Raw genomic sequence first — 21,289 nt, 5'->3', positions numbered from 1 at the left:
TTACTGTAATGGAACGCAATCACTTAATTAATATTATGTAATAATACTTAATAAGACTTTTGATTGAAGTAGCTTCGATTAAATATATTAGTTCATGTACATATGTATTTACACACACGGGCTGTATTTGTTCATACTCGAACGCAATGTATAATACTATACATTTGTATATTGCCATATATTATGAACAAAATGTGTTTCTTTTGTATAATACAAAAAAAAAAAAAAAAAAAAAAATCCAATGAAGTCCCCTAGAAACACTAGAGGGGGTTTTGCAGAATTCCTATAGAAATATCTTATGAATATCATGGTCACCCCCGCTTAGCAGAAGGGCTTAAGTGGGTCGCACGATTTGGCATCTATGAGCTGAGAAAACATAAAAAGCCACAAGATGAAAAGCATGCGGAAAATGGGTGCAGCCGTCAAACACAAAAGACCCCTTGCTGATCAACAGCACCCCCATCTTCCTTTAAAAGCCGCCCCCTCCGTCTCCAACCCCCCCTTTCCCTGGTCGAGGTGCATTGTGGGGAGGGAAGTCGTTGCCATTCGACCTCTGCGGGGCCTGCGCGGACGCAGCGAGAACCCTGAAATTCATTATGCGTTTAAAACCTTTATTTATTTCCGCATAACCTACATACTCTCACCGGGAGGGCCAAGCGGAGAAAAGAAACGACGACGGTCCATCTCTTTCGGGAAATAACATCGTTTACAAAGTACAATATTATTACCGGAGGGGGATACTGTTGAGAAAGTGAAGATTGTAATATATATTAAGAAAAATGTCCGGTGAGAGAAACCGCAGGTCGCTGGCTTTCCGAGGAGGTGGATTAGCTGGGTTCACGGGTTCCAGCGGTATCGGTGGGGGGAACTGTAACAGCTGGGAGGCCCCGGCCTGTCAAGACCGACATTTTAACGGGAATAGGCCGGATCAAGAGGAGGACAGGGATCTGGGGGCAAAAGGACCGTCGCAGAAGAGAGTGGAGGGCGCTGGGTCTGTCAGCGATAGCACGGAACCCGAGGCGGAGGAAGAAGAGGACCCGGAAGGGGGTAGCTGGGCAGCGGGAGACGGCGACGATCGTGTCGACTCGGTTGGAGCGGAGGACGGGTCCAGGGAGGGTGGTAGCCGGGGGACAACGGGGAACGGTCCCAGCAACACTGACAGCCAGGAGTCGGGAAGCGGAGCGAGGGGAGCCGATACCAGGAAATCTGGGGTAGAGATGAGACCGCAGACGCTGCTTCAGAAACACTCACTATTCCACGCTTCGTGGTTGCAAGAATTTCCATGGCTCAAATTTTGCCAGGAGACGGGACTCATGTCCTGCTCCTGGTGTCACAACATTGCCACTAAAAACAACGACGAGCTCGTCAAAGGCAGCCGTAACTACAAGCGGGCCTTGCTGCTGAGACATCACCTGTCTTCGGAGCACGGGAGGAATGACCCCACCAAACAGGTAACATTAGCCCCATTCGCTTTCGATTAGTTGGTTCTTTCATAGGACACACCTGCCAGACAAGTCTTATGTCACGTTTGACTTTCCGTCTAATTTGTCGATCGTAGCGACAGTTTCTACAACTTTTAAAGCAAAGCGAAGACGAAAACCGGGTTATTCCCTAAGCTTCACAATCCCTTCTCCTAGCTAATCAGTTAGCATCCGTCTGCTAACGCGAGCTAACAGCTAGCCTAGCGGACTAGCCGCTTGTAGCTCCGCTGTGTACCCGGAGGTAGGTGGACATGGGCGGCAGTGGAAAGCCCCTGCTAAGGGCAGGGAGTCCCCGAGTGGCAAAACTGAACTTGTTTGTGGACCTTTCATTTAGTCAACGTGTAAAACGCGTGTTTCTATTCACTGGCTGCTGAAGTTAGTCGACCTGCTCCAGTGTGACACCTGCTAGCCACTGTCACTCCGGAGGCTCAGAATGAAGCATTCACTGCATGTCGCGAATGAACGCACGCTAATTAGCGCTGGCGTTGGACAATACTTTATTAGGCGCACACACTGTACGTCTAACCCCCTTTTGTTGCATCAGCAGAGGTCTTGATTGCTAGCTTGCTAGAGGTCACACAATGGCAAGGGCTCGACCCTGGCAGCCTTTGGGGAACCGCACCCCTTCCCAACCCCCCGCCTCTCATGCACTTCTGCCACTGCCTCGCAGTCCCGGGTGACCTCTGGCGCATTTCTTCCTCCTCCACCTCCTCCTCCTCGCTTTAGGGAACTAAATTAGAGGCATTGTGCTAGAATGACCCCCCAAAATCCATACATGGTGTCACTCGCGGGGCTGGACGGAGAAGGAGAGTAAATCATGTTGGCCAGCGCCTGACAGGTTGCTCGGACCCAGAGGCAACATTTGAATAGGTTTGAATGAGTGAAATGGATGCAGTAACAGAGTGACACAGCATCACCTTAACCTGAAATGTGTGTTTTTGCATAAATGTGTTCTGGTATTATAGGTTTGGGTCATACTTACTGCAGTTTACCCATCTATATTTAATTTCCACGTAGACACTGTATGTTGTGTTAGCCTGAGATGGAGATAAAGTTATGTGCAGTATGGGTACACTGGATGTTTTAATCTACTTAAGCCAGGGTTATTTGGGGAGCATATCTTTATTGATACGCATGTGATCTTTTTATTGGTTCATTATTTTTTTATTGACGCGTAGACGACACTTCTACAGTCCTCTTTCAGTGACCCCATAAAAAAAGGGAGGGCACATTCTCTCGTGCAATCTGGTGTCAAAGGACATTTCTCCCAATCAGCCCTATATTAGAAAATGGTCTTTCTCTTACTGAGTGTTCCTTGTTCCTTACCACATCCTGCCTTGTATCCCGACAATGGTTGGAGCTGTCATGAGAATTAAGAGCGGGGTGCTATTTGACTCTAATTTGTGACCGCAGAGGATTTCACTACTACATTTAGTTCCTTGCCTTGAACACGCAATCACTAATCAGAATGACTTAAAGTGATCCACTAACATGTACACATCTCTAATTGGTAAGGAGAGCAGTAGGAGTGGATTAGGGGCTTGGTGTGGCTTTTCCCTAGCAACAAAGACCCCAGACACTCTATTGAGAGGTTATCCAGGCCGTTTCCTTGTGCAAGGATAGAGCTTGGAGGATAAAGTCCCTTAGCTGAATTAGTGCAAAAAATTTAACGCCATTTTCTCTCACAGCTTTTTAATTTTTAGCACTGCCTTTTCGTATAAGTAAAACAAATGTATACAATACTTTGAAACGGTTTGCAACAGTGTAAGCAAGACTGCATTGTGAAGCAGTACATTAAAAGGGAATTATGGCGTTATGAGGCAGCGTCTTGTTCCCTTCACCCATTCCTGATGTTAGTCAGGCCTCTGCTGCATTTGTGAACGCTAACTCAATTAGACCTAGCACACCAAGTCAGCTGCAGTAAATGTGGGTATCCTTGGAGAAGGGGGCCGTTGTCCTTAATTCTTTAGATGCTGTCCTGTGCTTAGATTGTGTTCACTGGGAAAAAAAGTCTATGATAAAGCAACTGTGAAGCATTGGTTTTCTGAGCGTATGTCAAGGATCATTTCATGTTTTTTTGTTAGTTAAAAATAAAACAGACTTTAAATCGTCTGTTTTTCATACAGATATAGGTATTAGTTGTGCAGTAGTTGTCGCGGACTACTCCCATGTTTTGCCACCTACAGAAACTATTCTATTTACATCATAACACATAAATATGTTGTAGTATTGGTACCTAAAACTGGTTTCAGTTCTCCACAGCCTGACTCTCCATCCAGTCCCCATTTCTCTTTTACCATTCCAGTGCTTTCTTAGCTGTCCCTTGTCTAATAAGCGCATTTTAACCAAAGACTTGCAAATTATGAGCAACCCAGGTCTGGATAAGGATCATTTAGGTCGGGTCAAGTGGTCATTGTGGTGGTCTAAACGGGGCAATTGCCACCAGAGATGGGCGCGCCACCCTTCAGAAATTCGGATATATTCAGGCGCTGCTACAAGTGATTTGCAACCCCTCGTTGTAGTTGAGACAAACACCACGCTCATTGTTAGCAAGTCTCCCCAAACAGGGACGGGGACCCACCCATCACAGCCTGATGCCTGGCAGATAGATGGGATGTTTATTGGGGGCCACAGGTCAGGAGGAATGGGTGGGGTGGGGCCAGAGGGGAAAAATTCTTCTCGCTGAATCCATCAGTGACCCCCCTCCCAGCTCTTTGGCATTGTTACGAGCCAGGGAGACACTCGGCACAGCCCTCCCACACCTTGGGCCAAATGCACACTGCAGTATTGTTCAAGCATCTGGGGACAGACGGGTTGGATGGGGAGGAAGAGGGGGGGGGCTGAGTGGATACAGTAGAAGTAGGGAACAACTGGTGGAGATGGCCTCGGGGCTGGGCTGGTCATGGGACCGGCTTGATGGCGGATAGGGGGATAAGAGTTAGGGGGTGCAGGCAAACATGCATGTGTAAAAGGTAAACAAAAACCGTTGGGTCATTATGTTGCGTGGGGACAGCGTTGTATCACATGATCTGTTAAAGGCGTGTCTGAGTGTTTGTCATGGATATAATGGCCTTGGGGCTTTGGGGTTTGTTTGGGTTTGTGGTTAATGTTGTTGATCTAGTCATCTCTCCAAGTTGGCAGCATGTCTTGACTGTGTAGTCAGTGCGCCCATAAGCCCAGAGTTATAGCCATCTTTGCTTGTTTAATAATCTGTAAATCAGCAGCTATTGGCGATTCACCGTTGATTTTGAAGCATGTTTGACCTAGATCAAAAAGATTCTTCTTCCCCCAGCACCCTCTTGGATTCAATACTTTCCTTCTGCCTATTTCATACTTCCAGCCCTGCCATCCCTGGCTCGAATAAAGAACCTAGCCACGTCATAACTGGTGGAGGTGGATATTGTCCCCACATTCTCCCTTGGCTCGGGCTGGTTTTGCCTCCAGCATCTGCTGTGCAGGGTTGATCTGCTGCTTCTCTAAGCTCCCAGCTCACACGTGGCACATCTGGAGAGAGGATGATGCTACTGTTGAGGGCCAGTGTGGAGCAACTTATCCGGTACCAGGCCGTCCTAGCCTGACTTCAATAGGTGTGCACAAAACCTTGCATAGCTGTCAAGTTTTAGCCTGAATAAAAATCTATGTGGTTGCATGTTTTTTGGGGTGGAGGAGTAGGATATTCCCTCATTGTTTGCATGCGAATGTTTATTTTCTTCTGGCATTTCTTACATAAAGACTTTTATAAAGGTAGTTTGTTTTATAACGCTGAAATGCAAATGGAGAACCTGTAGGAGCTAGACTCATCTCCCAGTCCAACTTGAAAGTACATCCGACTCTTGTTGTTGTGAGAGCTCTCTTGCTCTTCACCACACCAATATACTTCACCGTAGTACTCAGCGTGATGACCATGTCCCTCCAGAGGCTTTGATGTGTATATTATGGAATAATTTTTCTCCCCCTCTCCTCATCCTCTTAGCCTCACCCACATGCACCACAGCTCCTTTCTGTGCTTGAGAGTGGGAGCTGCTGTGTAATAAGAGAGTGAGTGCCGAGCCTTTTCACAAAGGCCCACAGTGAGTGGACAATAAGCCTCGGGGAGAACATGGGCTATTGTGAAGGCTAAAATGGGGTGACCCAACTCCTTGTCTCTCGCTGTTCCGTGCCCCTCTGCTCCACATTTTCGTCTCCGCCCTTTTTCTCAGTGCTCAAGGTTTCGCTCTCACAATCTCTCCTTCCTTTTTAGTGCGTGCTACCCAGCTGAGCGCCGACCGGCTCTCGTTTTCTTTTCACACTTGTCGGATTTTCTCTATCAGAACTCTGCAGGGCAGTTCTCTGGCCTCTTAATATTTTCTGTCTTTGCATCCTCGTTTTATTTCTTGTGGTGTGCAAAGCGTGTCCACCCCCGTATCACTCACTCTCTCTGCGTCTCTCTCTCTTTCTCCCTCCCTCATTCTGCCTCTCATTTGATTCCGACCCATCTCCCTCCATCTCCCCCCCCCCCCCCCAGCTGTGGCAGAGGACGATAAGCCCCCCTATACTGTCCTGTGTGCCCAGGCTGCCCTGGACAAGAGCTGCAGTGATGAGGGAGCCGGGGTGGTGTGGGTGGGGGTTGGGTGGGGACCTCTGAGAAATGGATTTAATCTGAATTACTCAAGCTGAAACCCCAGCTGTGTGTATGTGTAGGCAGCTCGGTCTGTGTCTGTGTACATGACTGTGTGCGCGGAAGAGATGGTGGTGGTGGTGGTGGGTGGGGGCAAAAATGCAGGGCTGCAGCAATGTGAATTATTCTGGATTAGGACATCTGCTGTGCAATTCTAAAATGAGGCAGAGATGTATGCCCAGCTTGTGTGTATTATGTAGGAGAACTACAGTATTGATATTTATATATTCTGGGTGTACAGTCATTTATTTGCTTTACCGTCTACTTCGACTGTGAGAATGTGTGTATACTTTAACCCAGCTTCGGTGGGTTACGTGCGATGCCGTGTGTTTTTTAAGCGTATGCGCAAACATGTGTCTTCTACTCCGTACCAGGCTGGCCCTTTGCCCTCCCACTCCCCCTCCCCTGCTCCCCCATAACAGGGGGGAGTGAGGTATGTTACAGGGTAGTTCAATGCGTTTGCCAGTTTCCCTCCGATCCAACAGCCAGCTTGTGTCCTGCTTTGGACACTTGGCAGCCCTCCTCCAAGTCTAATTATGGCCTGTTTTACATCGAGCTTCCACATTAAGAGCGGCGCAGTTTTAGAAGCAAAAAAAACGTGTGCAAAATATTTTATCTTGCAGGTTAATCAAAGAAAAAATGTCTCCTGGCGAAATGGTGAAACCCGTTCTTTAGTGTTGCTTCAAAGGGTGTTTTTCGATTAAACGGCCTTTGAGGAGGATCCTGATTGATCGTAGTCTTGAGCAAGAAATTACTCCTATCCATGTGGCGCGTTGGCAAGTGTTCACGGGGGACGTTCTCCTCTCGGTTTGCAACTCAACTGCTTACTGGTCCTTGCAAAAGCATTGTAGGATTTAGGAGGCGTGCAGACCACACTTACAAACCATTAAATGCATCGATATCTCACACGTGCTATCGCATGCTAACCTGTGTCCTCTGGCGTTGTGAAAATGTGATAATGTATCAAGATTGTTTACTATAACACTAAGTTATGCAACTTAAACTTTCATCTGTCCTATCAGACAAACGCCACACTCACCGTTGGCGAGTCTCCCTAAAACAGGGAAGGGGACGTGCATGACTACTACTCTGGCCTGGTTTAGGTTGGTTTATTAGTACCCAGCCTTAGAATAATACGCCTTTCCTTTCCATGTCCCCGTCTCCCCCCTCCCTCCTAACCGGAGCCTGTCAAACCTGTTCCACCCCTAGGGCAGGTGCAGCGGTGTAACGCCTGGAACTCACGGGGTGTATGCATGTTTGTTTTTGTAAAGACAGGAAGTTACAGGAAGGAAAACATATTTGTGTACAATTTCGGCATGCTTCGCAAGATACTTGCGTAATGACAAACATTTTATGCAATCATATATTTCTTCTTCCCTTTTTTTTTTTTTTTTTTGGTCTATTAAAGGAGACGGTGAGGCCCTCGGACAACACCAGCCCCTCCACTAACTGCTCAGAAGAAGAGTACCGCAACAAGCCCCATGAAAACTCCTACTGTTACCAGCTTCTCCAGGAGCTGGACAAGCAACGCAAAAGTGGCATCCTGTGCGACGTCAACATAGTCGTCTCAGGCCAGGTGTTCCGCGCACACAAGAACATCCTGGTAGCAGGCAGCCGCTACTTCAAAACCCTCTACTGTCTGACCAAGGGTGAGGCCCAGGACCAGGCCACAGTCACGCACCTGGATGTTGCTGCTGTGCAGGGCTTCTCAGTCATCCTTGACTTTCTCTACTCCGGGAATCTGCTGCTCACAAGCCAAAATGCCATTGAGGTGATGTCTGTCGCTAGTTACCTCCAGATGACGGAGGTTGTACAGTCATGTAGGGCTTTTATAAAAGACGCCCTGAATATCAGCATCAAGCAAGAGGCTCCAGATTCAGTGGTGGTGGACTACAACAAGAGGCAGATGGTGTCCAAAGAAGGACAGAGAGGGCTGGACCGGAAGCCGACCACCTTCTGGGCCACAAGCATCCTGTCGAAGCTATCAATCAAAGCCAGCAGCAACCAAGGAAAGGACGCGATGGAAGAAGATGACGAAACTGGCAGGGTGAAGGAGGAGACCAGCGACATAGAGGTGACAGTGGTCGGGGGCGAGGGCTGTGCCCTGATGACCCCCGGAGCCTCCGGTAACTGGACCCACCACAACGACAACTCATCTGATTCGGTAGAGACCAATGAGCCCCGCACGGGGAGCGGCCAGGCGCAGGTCTTCGTCTGGAACGAGCCGGCTCCGGGCGGCACCGCCGCAGCAATAAAGCGAGAGGCACCGGATCCTGTGGCCGGGAGCGGGCGGAGGAAAAAACAGACCACCACACGGCGCTTTGTCTACAACATCCCACCAGAACCTGAGGAGGGATTCGACGAGGGGATGTTCATCCAGCCTTCAGCCTCCTACCCCAGAGAGGACTTCTCCTCCCTCTCTGAAAACGCCGGTAAGACATATATTTCCTTATTCCTGTTTGTCGTACTGTAACTTCTGGGTAGAGATGTGCATGCAGATACTCTGACCTACAATCAAGACATAGTTTGAATGGAACATCTGTGTAATAACATAAAATGCAAATTTTCCAACATTATATTTGGAAAGCTCAATTAAGACACACTAATAACGGCCTCCATTTAATACGTCAGTACAGAGAATTCAGTTAAACTCGATTCACACATTAAGGTGGTTTCCAACACACAAAGCTTAACAATGACCAGGACCAGAGAAAAATATATAAGAGGTGGTGATTTTTGTTTTTATGATCAGTCCTCTTAGAAGTTCTTGTTGAGATGCATTTTCTTGTTAAAAGGTTTGTTGAGGATGTCTGTGTTGTTGAAATTAACTTCCACTAAAGGTTATTTTAAGTTCAGAGGTAACCCAGCTGAACTGTGGCTGCATGATCCGTGTCGAGCCAAGGAGGTGTTGTAAGCTGTTGCTGCAAGCTGAATAGCTGCTGTCTATGTCCACCGCAGGTCGGATAGTTATCTGAGGTCTGTTTGTGTTTGTTGACAGGATGTTATTTCTGTCTGAGATATGAGGTCGTTGAAGTCTAATGACATATGTGTGGATTTTGCCTCATGCAGCTCTTTCTGTGTCAGTGTAGCTAACCCCAGAAGATGATTCTCAGAAGGTCCTTATGCAATATTGATATTTATCTGTATAAACACCTGCACATTTGAATAATTATTAACTACAGATGTTGCATTTGTATTGGTTGTAAGAGGGGCTGAATAGGGCAACTCCATTAGCTCACACAGCTTCAGTGTCTAAACCAACATTTCCACGTTTATACAATCTGTCTCCTCATTGTGAAATGACTGATCGCACCAAAACAGGCTGCCCCCACAGGAGCACGACAGGTTTTCCCAATCACATTAAATAAAGGATGGATTTTAAGCTTCCGACCGACACCCCACTGGGATATCGTGTTTTTAACCTGGTGTGCATAGCCAACGAGTGAGTCACTGCTGGCCATGATCTCCACTAATCACTCCAGAGCAGGGGACTTTACAAAAGTAGACGCCCACCTGCCGAGGCGAGAGGTGTGCATTTTGAGAAATGTGTTGCCACATCACTGCAGGGACTTGTCCTCCGGAAAAGTGGATGTTTCTCCCATTTTTTAACTTCTGTTTTAGTTTAGTGAGTCAGCCTGTTGTTTTTTTTTTTTTTTCTTTAAAGAAAGAAATGATGAAATGATGAAATGTCCTAGCTTAAACGGCAGCAGAGCCGTTTATAAATTGTCATGCCTTTCATTTAGCTTTAAACTAGTCCTGTGGTTGGCGCGAACATCGGATCCCTTTGAACTTTTATTTAAGTGGCTTCCCCATATTGATTCAATTTTCCAATCCTACTTTTTATTGCTTTTATAAAACTGTCCGTCTTTTCTTTTTTCGATTCACCCTTTGATACCTTCGCTCTATCCCTTAATCTGTCTCTTAACTCCGTACATCCTGGCCTATCCACACACACACACACACACACACTGTAGTGTGTGGATTTGGTAATCTCTACTCTTAGCTCCGGCCTTCTCCTTCTGTTCATACCATTAAGCATGAACTATAATAATATAACATATTAGGTGGAGTGGTATGGGCAGGGGGAGGGGAGATGCCCTCCCTGATGCTGGATAATGAAGAAAGCAGGGGGAAACATTTCTTCCCCCATGCCTCCCTAAATGCTCTTAGTGCATCTGACTCCTCTTGTGAGTCTTTAATGTGTGCATCTAGTGAGGGACGGCGTTGGAGCAGCCTAGGGAGACGCTCGCTCGCTGCGAGACAAGTCGGTCTGCAAGCTTCTTTTCTTCACACGTCTTCACGGCTCCATTTAGTATATATTTCGTTACAAAGGCAGCCGTTTACCGCTCAGACCTTAACTTTATTCGTGCATGTGTACGTTAATAGTTTAAATATCGATCGTGAAAGCCTCTAACTTGTGAAGGTTTTCTCTTTTTTCCTGCCACAGCCTGTAACTAATGCACGCCCTATTGTCAAACATCTGAGAGCGGCGGTGTCCAGAGAATTTAGGGCTGAAATGTGCAACAAATTATCCCAGTGCTGTTTGATGTTGGGGTTAAAGTCGGACCCTTTTTTTTTTTTTTTTTAAACATTCAATGTACAAGTAGCCTGGTTTTGTCAAACTGTTTTGTCAAAATGTGATGTTGCATTTGTTTTTTTGAATAGTTTTTTTTGGTTAGATCATTAGCTATGTCATACAGTGTATTTACATACTGTGTGTGTGTGTGTGTGTGTGTGTGTGTATAAAAAAACACACGATATATATATATATATATATATATATATATCGTGTGTTTTTTCCAGTGAACAGAGTTTTCTGAGTATGTTCTCAGTTCCCTTAAAAACATTACCCATAGTTATGACTGAACAGTGGCTGTGTTTTTCCACAGGTAAACTTGAGAAGTGTTTTTTTATGGGTTTTTTTGTGTATTTTCTTTTTTTTTTTTCTTTTTTTCTTTCCATCGACGTCAAAAATATTGGTGACTTTTGACCGGATTATTATTCACCGCTTCATATTTTGCCTTTCACCTATTAACACCAGCGGAGACAAAGCCGAGAGACAGAGAGATGAGTCTCAGAGGGTCAAACATGAGCTGTCATTTGTTTACAGTAATGTGGTGTGAAGTCATATATTTCGCCACTTCACAGAACTTCCCGTGCCTTCTGTTCATTCAGAGGAGCGAATGAATTCACCAGTATGTGGAGACGATTGTGACCTTTACGAGCCAGAGATCGGAAGAATTAATACAAAGAAAAATAGTGTAAATTATATTCCGCGTCTGTACGTCTGGTTGCTGTATCGTGGAGTGAGCTCTCGTCTGAACCGTATCAATGTCATTTTTCATCCCGATTGTCCGGTGCCATTTCTGGACAGAAAGTCATTTGTTTCTGGCCGTGTTTCCCACAGTCTCGCTCCAGTGTCTGGCCTCCATTAGCCTGGTGTTGCGTACAGTGCCCATTTGTTGTGACTCGCTCTGGATATCTGTGGCACACAGTCTCCTTTTTAAATGTTAGTTACACTTGACTAAAATATCACAAACGGGACGAAGGCCCGACTCGACACTAAAAAACGCATCTTTTGGTGATGAGACAATCTCTAAAACCAGTTGCCGTTTGCTTGCATATTTCTGTTTGAGCCTGTGAATAGCCACCGAGTGATATTAGCTGTCCCAGTTTCCCACAGTGACGTCGCGCTGTTGGCTTTCATTTTGTCTCGACTTCGACGGACGCATAGTTGCCCGAATAGTCAGGTTTTATCTTGTAGAGCCGCTGATATACCGTATATGTACTGTGCGGTTTGGTTTTTCTCGTCTTTAACTCGCTGTGAAAAATATCTGTCACGATTTTCAGCGCGAGGCGGCGTCGTCGTGCCCCGTCGTTGTCTGGGCGATTATGATTTTAATTACTCACTTCGCGAAGTTGCCGTTTTTGGAGGTTCAGACGCAGCGGTGCTGCGGAAAATGTAAAAAACACTTGAAAGCGTGGAGTGACTTTAAGGATGTAAGTGCTCGCCGTCTGCTCCTGCTACTCGGAGCCCACGGCCAGTAAATTCTTGAGTCTTCTCCAAACAAGACTGTTGGATTGTTTAAAGGGAGGGTGCTGCACAGACGCGGCGAGCAGGTGAAACGCATTTGCATGTAAGCTCGTCTCTTTTGGAGCGCGCACAGACGCACCCTTACGCCATAACTCCCCCACCACCACCACCACCACCACCCTCCCTCCCTCCCTCCCTCCTGTCCTGAGGGGTGCAAAGCCACCAGAGGCAGTCCCTTCCCTCCATAATCCACTCTAATGCACCAGGGCTGTCCTCACTATTCCAAATATTGACCCAGCGAGAACGGAGACGCACACACACACACACACACACACACACACACACACACACACACACACACACACACACACACACACACACACACACACACTCACACCCACACACTCACACCCACACTCGACCACACAGGGGTGTGTCTTTAATGGACTCTAAGCGCTGATGCTTTGGAAACCGGGGACACACACACACAGGTGCTCACACAAGTGCTTACAAAAGCTGAGTGTAAGATGAGCCAGTGTGAGGGCTCGACTCTCGTTCTCTAATTACACCCCCCTCCTCCTCCTCCTCCTCCCTCCCCCCTGCCCCCTCCCTCTTTTACCAGAGTTAGCTCTGGATTTAGGAACACACTGCTTTACATATAGTAGAGGCCTGTGTGTATTTGTGTGTGTTTGCCTTTGTTGTTCACTGAAACTCCCTTTGTTTCACGTGGGGGCGGTTGGTTGTGTACACAAGACATTGTGAGGTGTGCATCCCCCCCCCCCCCTCCCCCCCCAGGCTCTCAACCACCTCTCATCTCTCTCTCTCTCTCTCCCCCCCTCTCGCTCCTCTCTTGTCCCCTCCCCCTTTCCCAGAGCTGGCCAATCAGATCCAGTATAGCATCATCCAAGACTTACAGCAAGGGGAGTCCTGGGAGAATGGTAAGACGCCACACTCTTCAGAGCAGCGCGACTTAAACCACCCTCACGGGCTAATTTAGTGAAATCTTTCGGTGACGTTCATCTTTTCAAATGAGCGTGGGTGGTCCAGTTTAACAGGGGAGGAAATGCGCACCGTGTTTCAGTGTAAGGTGTCATGTTCAGTGGGGTTTTTTTTAAAGGCGTGTTTGACCTGCTTCAGGGACCCTCCAGGTGCTTTAATGTCTAGACACTTGCGCAGGGGTAAGTTCCTCTATTGCGTAGTAATCTGCGTTTCCACAGAAAAGCGAAAACCCCAGGAAGTTTCAAACCACTCACTCAGCTAAAGTATCAACTACCTCTTCTTCGCAAGAATTGTACAACAAAGCCAACGAATCACAATGTAAAACTGTGCGTTGGTGTGTTTCAAGGTTGAAGGGCGTGTAATTATGCTGCTCAAAGCCCAAACATTCAGTCCCATCAGCCTTCACGTCTGCATTATTTATAAAACATGTTAAAAAGTCCAGCGTGTCACGCACATTACACCAGACAATAAGGGTTACACTTTGTCCAGGTTATCCATACAACACAATTCTATATATGCCTTGATTATAAAGTATACTTCATCTTTAAATCTTATGGAAAACATTTAGTTTTTTCCTGTAGGTAGAAAATGTATGTTGACTTCTTTAAATCAAGGACATTAAAACAGACATCATGGTTAATCATAGATTAACTGAACTGAAAATGAAGTAGAAGAGACATGAAATTATTTATTTAGTTTTTTTTTTAAGTTGATATCCAGCAGCTTTTTTTAATCTTAGTCCAGGCTGCAGATACCGACTGCCTGCAGACAAAAAGGTCGAGACGACAGATCGTAATTTTATCCAAAATTAAATTAGTTCCTGAAAATCCTTGCAGAGAGAAAGTGGGCACTAAATTAAATGAATTAATCGATGGAGGAAAGTACAGTACGCACTCTGTATATAAAACATGCATGTATGATTCATGCTGCGTGGCACGAGTGAGACCAAAGAGGCTCCGGTTGCATTCAAAGATGTTGCATATAAAACTATAAAAACTCAAGATGATAAATGAAAGAGATGTAATTGACCGATGGTAGTTTGCGCTGTTTTTTTGTGAATTTACACTTAACATCTTGAGCCGAAATTAACAGCTTGCTGCACTTCAACACACATATACACACACGCACACACACACATGGGGGATACGCAGGTGACCTGCTTCTCATCAACCCTCCTCCCCCTAGCAACCTGCCTTGACAACGCTGCTGTTGTGTTCTCCGTGGCTCAAACAAAAGGACGGGCCCTGTTACCCACCTCTCTCAATGGAAAAGACTGGCACTCTGCTTGGAGGCTTTTCAAAATCAATACATTGCTTATTTATTTGTACGGCCAGCTGTCCCCCTCTTGCTTGTTAGCATAAATATCCCATGAGGGCTAATGAGGAAAAATGGAGTGAAAGGATGTTTGGATTTCCTCCTTTTATACTTTGAAACAGGTTGATACAGTGAGTGTATAAGAGAAAAAAAAAGCTCTGCGAAACGTTTGGTTGTTTCAGATATTATTTAATTTTTTTCGTGATGCTTAGTAGTTGCGTCTTGTCATCGGTTCCAACGCTTTTCCACAAATTGCCACATTTAATGTCTTGATCTAGTGCAGATCCACGTCGCAGCCGCTATGGATCTGTGTCGTTTCCACGGTGAGACCCCCGACATCATTCAGCTCAGGTTGTGGACGAGCGCCGGTCGCTTAGCAACAGTGACAGAGATGAGTTGCGACGCTAACACGGCTGCGCAGAAATAGTTTGCGACTGCGTAGCTTAACAAGCTTGTGTAGTTTTGACCCCATGACACTCGATACATTAAAGTTTGTGGTTTTGTGTTCTCAGTAATACCAAACCGCATCCTATCTCACTCGTGATAAACAGGATATCGGTTCTTCCCTCCCATCGCAGAATCTGCAGACAGAAATGATAATTGTCTTCCATCTCTATCATTATCATCATGTCATGGTGTAGTCTAATTAAAGGTTATTCTTTGAGGGGAAAGGTGTCTCTTGCTGACCTTTCTTTGCATCTGCGTGTTTTTTTTTCCTCTTCCCCCAGGTGAGTCCTCACACCTAGCCCTCAATAAGCTCAAGTGCCCCCACTGTAACTACATCGCCAAGCACCGACGCACGCTCAAGAGGCACCTGATCATCCACTCGGGTGTGCGCTCCTTCAGCTGTGACATCTGTGGCAAGCTGTTCACCCGCCGTGAGCACGTAAAGAGACATTCCTTGGTGAGTCCACACGATGCCCTCGTATCCTCGTAGTCCGCCTCCTGTTCTTTGTTAGCTACTGCACAAGGGAGTAAACACAAAATATACGTATTTTTTCAATGTAGGGAGTATTTTAGGGTAATTCACAAAGTGGTACGTAACAGTTGTATTTTTAATATTAAAATAGGAGGTAAATGAGTGAATTGGCAGCACATCTTGAGAGGGCTGTCATTAAATACCAATGTCATCTCACTTATTTTATTATTTCAGGCTATAGTTAATAGATAATTATTTGAGTTTATATCCCCGTATAAGAAAATAGTTCTTAAAGAAACAGTTTGACATTGATGCAACACACTTAAATTCTTTTTTTTTAATAATAATTAAATGTCTGTACATTAAATATTGAGCTACTGCGAGCAGCTAGTTAGCTTAGCTGGAAATGTGAAGGCACATGTAGATCTGTTTCTTTAAGGCGCTTTGCAGCACAGCTAAAGTGTTTGTGTGAGAGCACACAGGAGGCTACATTGATGATCATAGATGGATGATTCACGTGCAACTTAGGATAAAAGTACACTGAATTTATCTGAGTTTGTTCCTAACTTATTTATATGAGCTACATAACCAAGCTCTAGTCTTCTGGAAATGATTTGGTGACATCGGTAACAGCACATATATTAAGAATAATGAAAGCAAAAAATTAATTCCATAATTTATTTACATGATACACAACTATTTACTCAAATGCCATAAATTAGATTATTTTTTTACTGAGAAGTCTGGACTTTTGAAATTTCATGGACCAAGCAGTTTATCTATTTTGTTTGCACCAACAACATACTCTTCATGGCACAAACCAACGGTGCAAACACACGGCCTCGCTGCTGATGCTCCATTTTTCATTACATTTTTCCTCATCATTGTAATTCAGTGGAAAATAAACCTGCAAAATTATGACCAGTAAGAAAACAACTTGCAGAATTTTGTCTACATTATCTTGTGATCAAGATTGAATGAAACTAGTTATAAATATACAATTATTATCATCGTGTTGCATTCAGTATTAAGCTATTCAAATAATACACAGGTTAAAATATATTTTTTTTTTTTTGTATTTCAACCATGTTGAAACATGTTCAACAGTAGGACGTTTGAGGGGGGAAATTGCAGTACCTCCGCAGACCCCTAGGGGCCGCGAACGCCCTGTTGAAGACCTATGATCTACATTATTTGCCATAAGGTGCAGATGAGGCCAGGCTATTTCTTGGCTTGTACTAGTGGCACAGAGTAGTGGTGTCCATATTTGTAGTTCTGTCTACTCAGAGTGAAGGATTATGGGAATTCAACCAATATGGAGGCTACTGATACTCATCAAACTTATAACTTAGCGCCAGTGGGTGATGATGCTATGTGGAAAAAAGTTCATGTCGTATTAGAACTCACTTTCACTTGGCTCCTTGCACAAAACCACCCACAACACGACAATGTGTTGTTTTTGTCAGGCTGTAACTTGACGGCATTGAACTGCCAATGCATTCAACTAATCCGAATCACTCCCGTCTCCTCGTCCCTCTCCTTCCATCTCATAAATCTATTCCAGGTGCACAAGAAGGACAAAAAATACAAGTGCATGGTGTGCAAGAAGATCTTCATGCTCGCCGCCAGCGTCGGCATCCGCCACGGCTCGCGGCGCTACGGCGTGTGCGCGGACTGCGCCGACTCGCACCAGGCCACTCAGGAGGGCCTGGAGGGCATGGAGTTCCCACGCGACGAAGACTTTGACGGGGAAGAAGGCGAGGACGTGGAGGGGGAGGAACCCACCGACAACGACCAATCAAATTGGGGCGAGGGCAACGCTGGTGCTGCCCCGGAAGAGGACAAAGAATTTTAACAAGCTTGAGAAACAAAATTTAAAAGTCTAAAAAAAAAAAAAAAAAAAAAGTTGATGTTTAATATATATGTATACAAAATCTAGCTGGTAAACAATCAACTCCAAAGTGCTATCAAACCTTGAGGTTACTTAATTGTGCAAGTATATGACAAAGAGATGGATTTTTTCTTTTTTTTTTCTTTTTCTAAAGTTTAGAGTGGGAACTCCAAGATGTACAGATGTTGTTATTGTTTAAAATGTGTCCAACTCTGGGCCCAGCGCCCACAAGAGAACGAACCTAAAGACGAATAATATGATGAATCAGGTTTTTGGTGATGTATTTTTATTTGGGCAGGGTGACGTAGTTCTTGAGTTGAGGTAGGCCAATCATCTATCAAACAAATGTTAATTATTTAATTTATGAAGAGAGGATATTTTGGTCTTATCAAATGCTATAATTTTTATTTCTGTTGTGTTTGTGTCTTCGAGCGGAGGCTCAGTTAAAGGCTGTCGCTCTCTGCTCAGCCTGAAAGTTTATTGCTTGGTGCTTGCTAGAAAGCACACAGAAGAAGAGCATTAATGTCCACAGGAAGATTTTTACCGTGCTCTGTAGATGATGTTTAGACTAAAGATGCGCTAAATATTATAATATTCTTTTCTATTTTTTTTTTTCTTTCCCTGCACAAAATCTTGGAACCAAAAAATCTGTTTTGTGACTCTAATGTATCTCAGCCATATTTATGATTAATTTAAGAGGGCTGCGATATTGTGCCAAACAGACCGCACACCAAGATTTAGCAGGAAACAAAAAACTACTGAATACGCTTAAAAGAAAAAATAATTTAAAAAAAAACATAAACAAAAAAAAAACTTGGGTTTGTTGTTAAGCGGGGAAAAAAAAGAGACGAATAAAAAAAGAAAGTACAAGGGGAAATGTTATTGCTAGCTTTATACAAATCACAGCGTCACAGTAACACTTTATTATTATTATTATTATTATTATTAAACAAAAGCATTTGACTTTCACTTAAAGCTTGAATTTTGCCAAATGATGAAACGTTTGGTGCTGTAATGCTTGTTGCAGAATACTGGACCTACAGGCTATATATGATGTTTATAATCATAAAGCTTAAAACTGACTCAGTTATGCATATGTAATCAGCTTAAACTATAGAACACTGTTGTGCTACGGCGACTATCAGGTATGCTTTGCCATCATTTTTTAAAAATCTTTTGTTTTTTTTTATTTAATGCACACACACATACCATTTTGTAGAACTACCGGCAGTACTTGTAATTGACATTTTGAGGACCTAAGCGGACATCAATACCTGTATGCGTTTGTCTATATTTGGTACTGAGGTTTAAACTAAATATATTGAAATCACTTGAACGTTAAAGGGGGAGTGTGGGGGGGTTGGGGGTGGGGGGATGTGTGCAGAAATCATGAGTTGTGATGTTTTAAGTTTAAGAACTCCATTTTTCTTGTGTAAGAGATATACATCAGAAATGTCATCAGTTTAATTTGAGTTATTATTTTTATTTTATTTTTTTTTATTATCATTTTGTTCCCTAGGTCTGCCAGGTAGAAAACACTTTGTTCCACAAAAAGTGAAGCTCTATGGCGCCTCATAGACATGCACTTACTTTTGCGTTCATGAAAAGAGTTTTCTTTTTATGTTTCTGTGTCTCCCCAAAAAGCGGGTCTGAATGGAACTATATAAAAACCGTTGTCTTTCTTCCAAATGCGCAACTTTCTTTCTTTTTTTTATATATATATATATATATATTAGACGTTTTTTTTTGTTTGTTTTTGTTATTTAATATTATATATTGACTCCAAAATGCAATCAAGACTGTTAATTTCTATTTGTCCAACCAAAATTGTCGTTTTTAATTATTGTTGAGCTGTAATGTATGAGAGAAGCCAGGTGAATACTTGCTTAGTGTAGAAAATCCTTGCTCGTGTCTGTAATTGTTGAGATTTTAAATGTTTTTAATGCTACAGAATCATTCACTTTACCCTAGAAACATATAATTTTTTTTTTGTCCTTTTTTTTCCACAGATGTTTCCTTTTTCTCCTTTTGTTATTTCATTAAGCACATATTTTCTAAAGAAACACGGATTGTTTGCGGGTTAAAACCTTGGGAACAGCAGTATCTGTTCATATGCAGTGGAATATACAGTATGTACTGAAGTGCTGATGATACAGAAGATGTGTAACTTCCTTTATGCTCAGTGGAAGAAGATATATTTTAAGTCCTAGAGATATTCATCCTCTTCGTGTCACTTTTACCTTCAAATCACTGTAGGAGGGGTTATATTAAGGATATATATGTTGAGAATATATGAGATAAAAATATATATATATATGGAAAATGATATTATTTAACTAGTGGATTTACTTAATGGATCACAGTTGGCTGCAGACCTCCTGTCCTGGTGGCTTATTTCCGTGAACTTCGACCTTCCGCTTTCTCTCGCCACACCATCCTGTTGTCTTGTTTGTTCTTTTGATACTATTTACCATCCTACTGATTTTACTGTAATGAATGAAACTCATGATGTATCATTTTAGATTTTATGCTGTATTTGTTATATGGACAAAACAAACACGAAAAAACAAAAGCAAAAAACACTACAGATGTAAAAGCAGAGGTTTTTTTCCCCCAGCTGTATTTTTTTACGCTGTTGCAAAAGGTTGTATTTTTCAATCTCTCTCTCTCTCTCGTCTCTCTGTCCCTCAAACTTTTAACAGTGATGCAAAACTCGGGCCGCGCCTCAGTGCCCATCCGAACACAAAGCAAATTCAGGTTACTCTTTTTACGTTTTTATCAAAGGGTTTTCAAAGATGGAACTACATTCTCCTTTTTCTGTCTGAAATGTACTACTGTTCCTCTCTATACTACATTTTAAAAATAAAACTTTGATATTGCTTTAACCTTTTTGTCTGGTTATTTCCCTGCGGTGAGAGCTTTGATCTCCTGTCACGGAATCAAATAGTCAGAGTGGTGTGAACCTACACCGATCTGCCACAACATTATGACCACTCACACTAGAAGGAAATAACATTAATCATCCTGTGACTGTTCAGTGTTCTGCTGGCGTTCATGTCGTTATTGTTTGGACTACTAACTACCTAGACCAGACCAGGCACCCACACCCCATAGCGATGACACTCAGACACAGACTGACACACACACAAAAAACGGTTTAGGAACAACTTAAAAAACATGAAAAACAGCACCTGGCCTGGCCTCCAAATTCACTAGATCCCAAACTGATCAAGTATCTGTGGCATGCACTGGAACAAGCCTGATCTACAGAGGGCCCTCCCCTCAGCCCATAGGACTTTTGTCCGAGAGACAGACATGGGACACTCTTGCTGGACATTTGTGGCTCAGTTTGATTAAATGAACGATGCTATTTATTTACTCAGATGAAAAAATGTCTGTAGTAGAGACAGAATACTTCCTGAAGAGAGGAACAGCAGGCTGACAAACTGTTATATGCTATGAGAACAAATGTACAATAAGCTGAATGAAATGGTGGCTCTAATAATTTTTTTATTTTTTTTTTAAAGCAAGACTATTCTCATAGCATTGGTGAGGTTATTTCCGGCCCATACATTAAATATTGCGTGTGTTTTGTTTTTTAGTGTTGTGCTTGCACGGACTTTCAGAAATAGTCCTGAAATTGAAAATCGAAAGTGTCATCAACTCCCTGAACTACGGACACACCTGTGTTTAAGGCATAACAACGGATGACGAAGAGCAGACGCCCGGCTCAGAGGTGATGATGTTTTCAGAGATTTGCTGAACCCTGCGCGCCTTCGGGTCACGTTAGGTCAGTAGTTTACTGAGTTTGTGTTCTTTCAAATGTTAAAATCTGCCAACAGACCTCTACTTAAATAAATACAACTAGTCCCATCACTTGGAATGACCCTTTATTATTTTACGTGGTTACTTTAAAGCTTTAAAAATGTTCAGATTTTTATTAGTTGAATTTACCCTAATAGCTGAAGTGCTGCCCCCTGCTGTTAGAGCCTGG

At 43.8% G+C, this 21,289-nt stretch overlaps 1 protein-coding gene across 2 annotated transcripts; it reads left to right on the top strand.

Moving 5' to 3' along the window:
- Window positions 1–507: 507 nt before the first annotated feature.
- zbtb10 (zinc finger and BTB domain containing 10) lies at window positions 508–20,180 on the top strand. Of its 2 annotated transcripts, XM_047605247.1 has the most exons (5): window positions 508–1,451; window positions 7,547–8,570; window positions 13,045–13,110; window positions 15,214–15,389; window positions 16,969–20,180. In XM_047605247.1, exons 1-5 carry the CDS (start codon window positions 780–782, stop codon window positions 17,257–17,259), a joined length of 2,229 nt encoding a protein of 742 aa, XP_047461203.1. In that variant the 5' UTR covers window positions 508–779; the 3' UTR covers window positions 17,260–20,180. The 2 variants fall into 2 exon arrangements, with proteins under 2 accessions (XP_047461203.1, XP_047461204.1); XM_047605248.1 differs by lacking the exon at window positions 13,045–13,110.
- The last annotated feature ends 1,109 nt before the right edge of the window (window positions 20,181–21,289 follow it).

This window comes from Mugil cephalus, chromosome 14, assembly GCF_022458985.1.
Source record: "Mugil cephalus isolate CIBA_MC_2020 chromosome 14, CIBA_Mcephalus_1.1, whole genome shotgun sequence".
In the NCBI taxonomy this organism is placed as follows: domain Eukaryota; kingdom Metazoa; phylum Chordata; class Actinopteri; order Mugiliformes; family Mugilidae; genus Mugil; species Mugil cephalus.
Note: the sequence above shows the minus strand (reverse complement) of the source record. Positions and strands in the feature narration are given on the sequence as shown.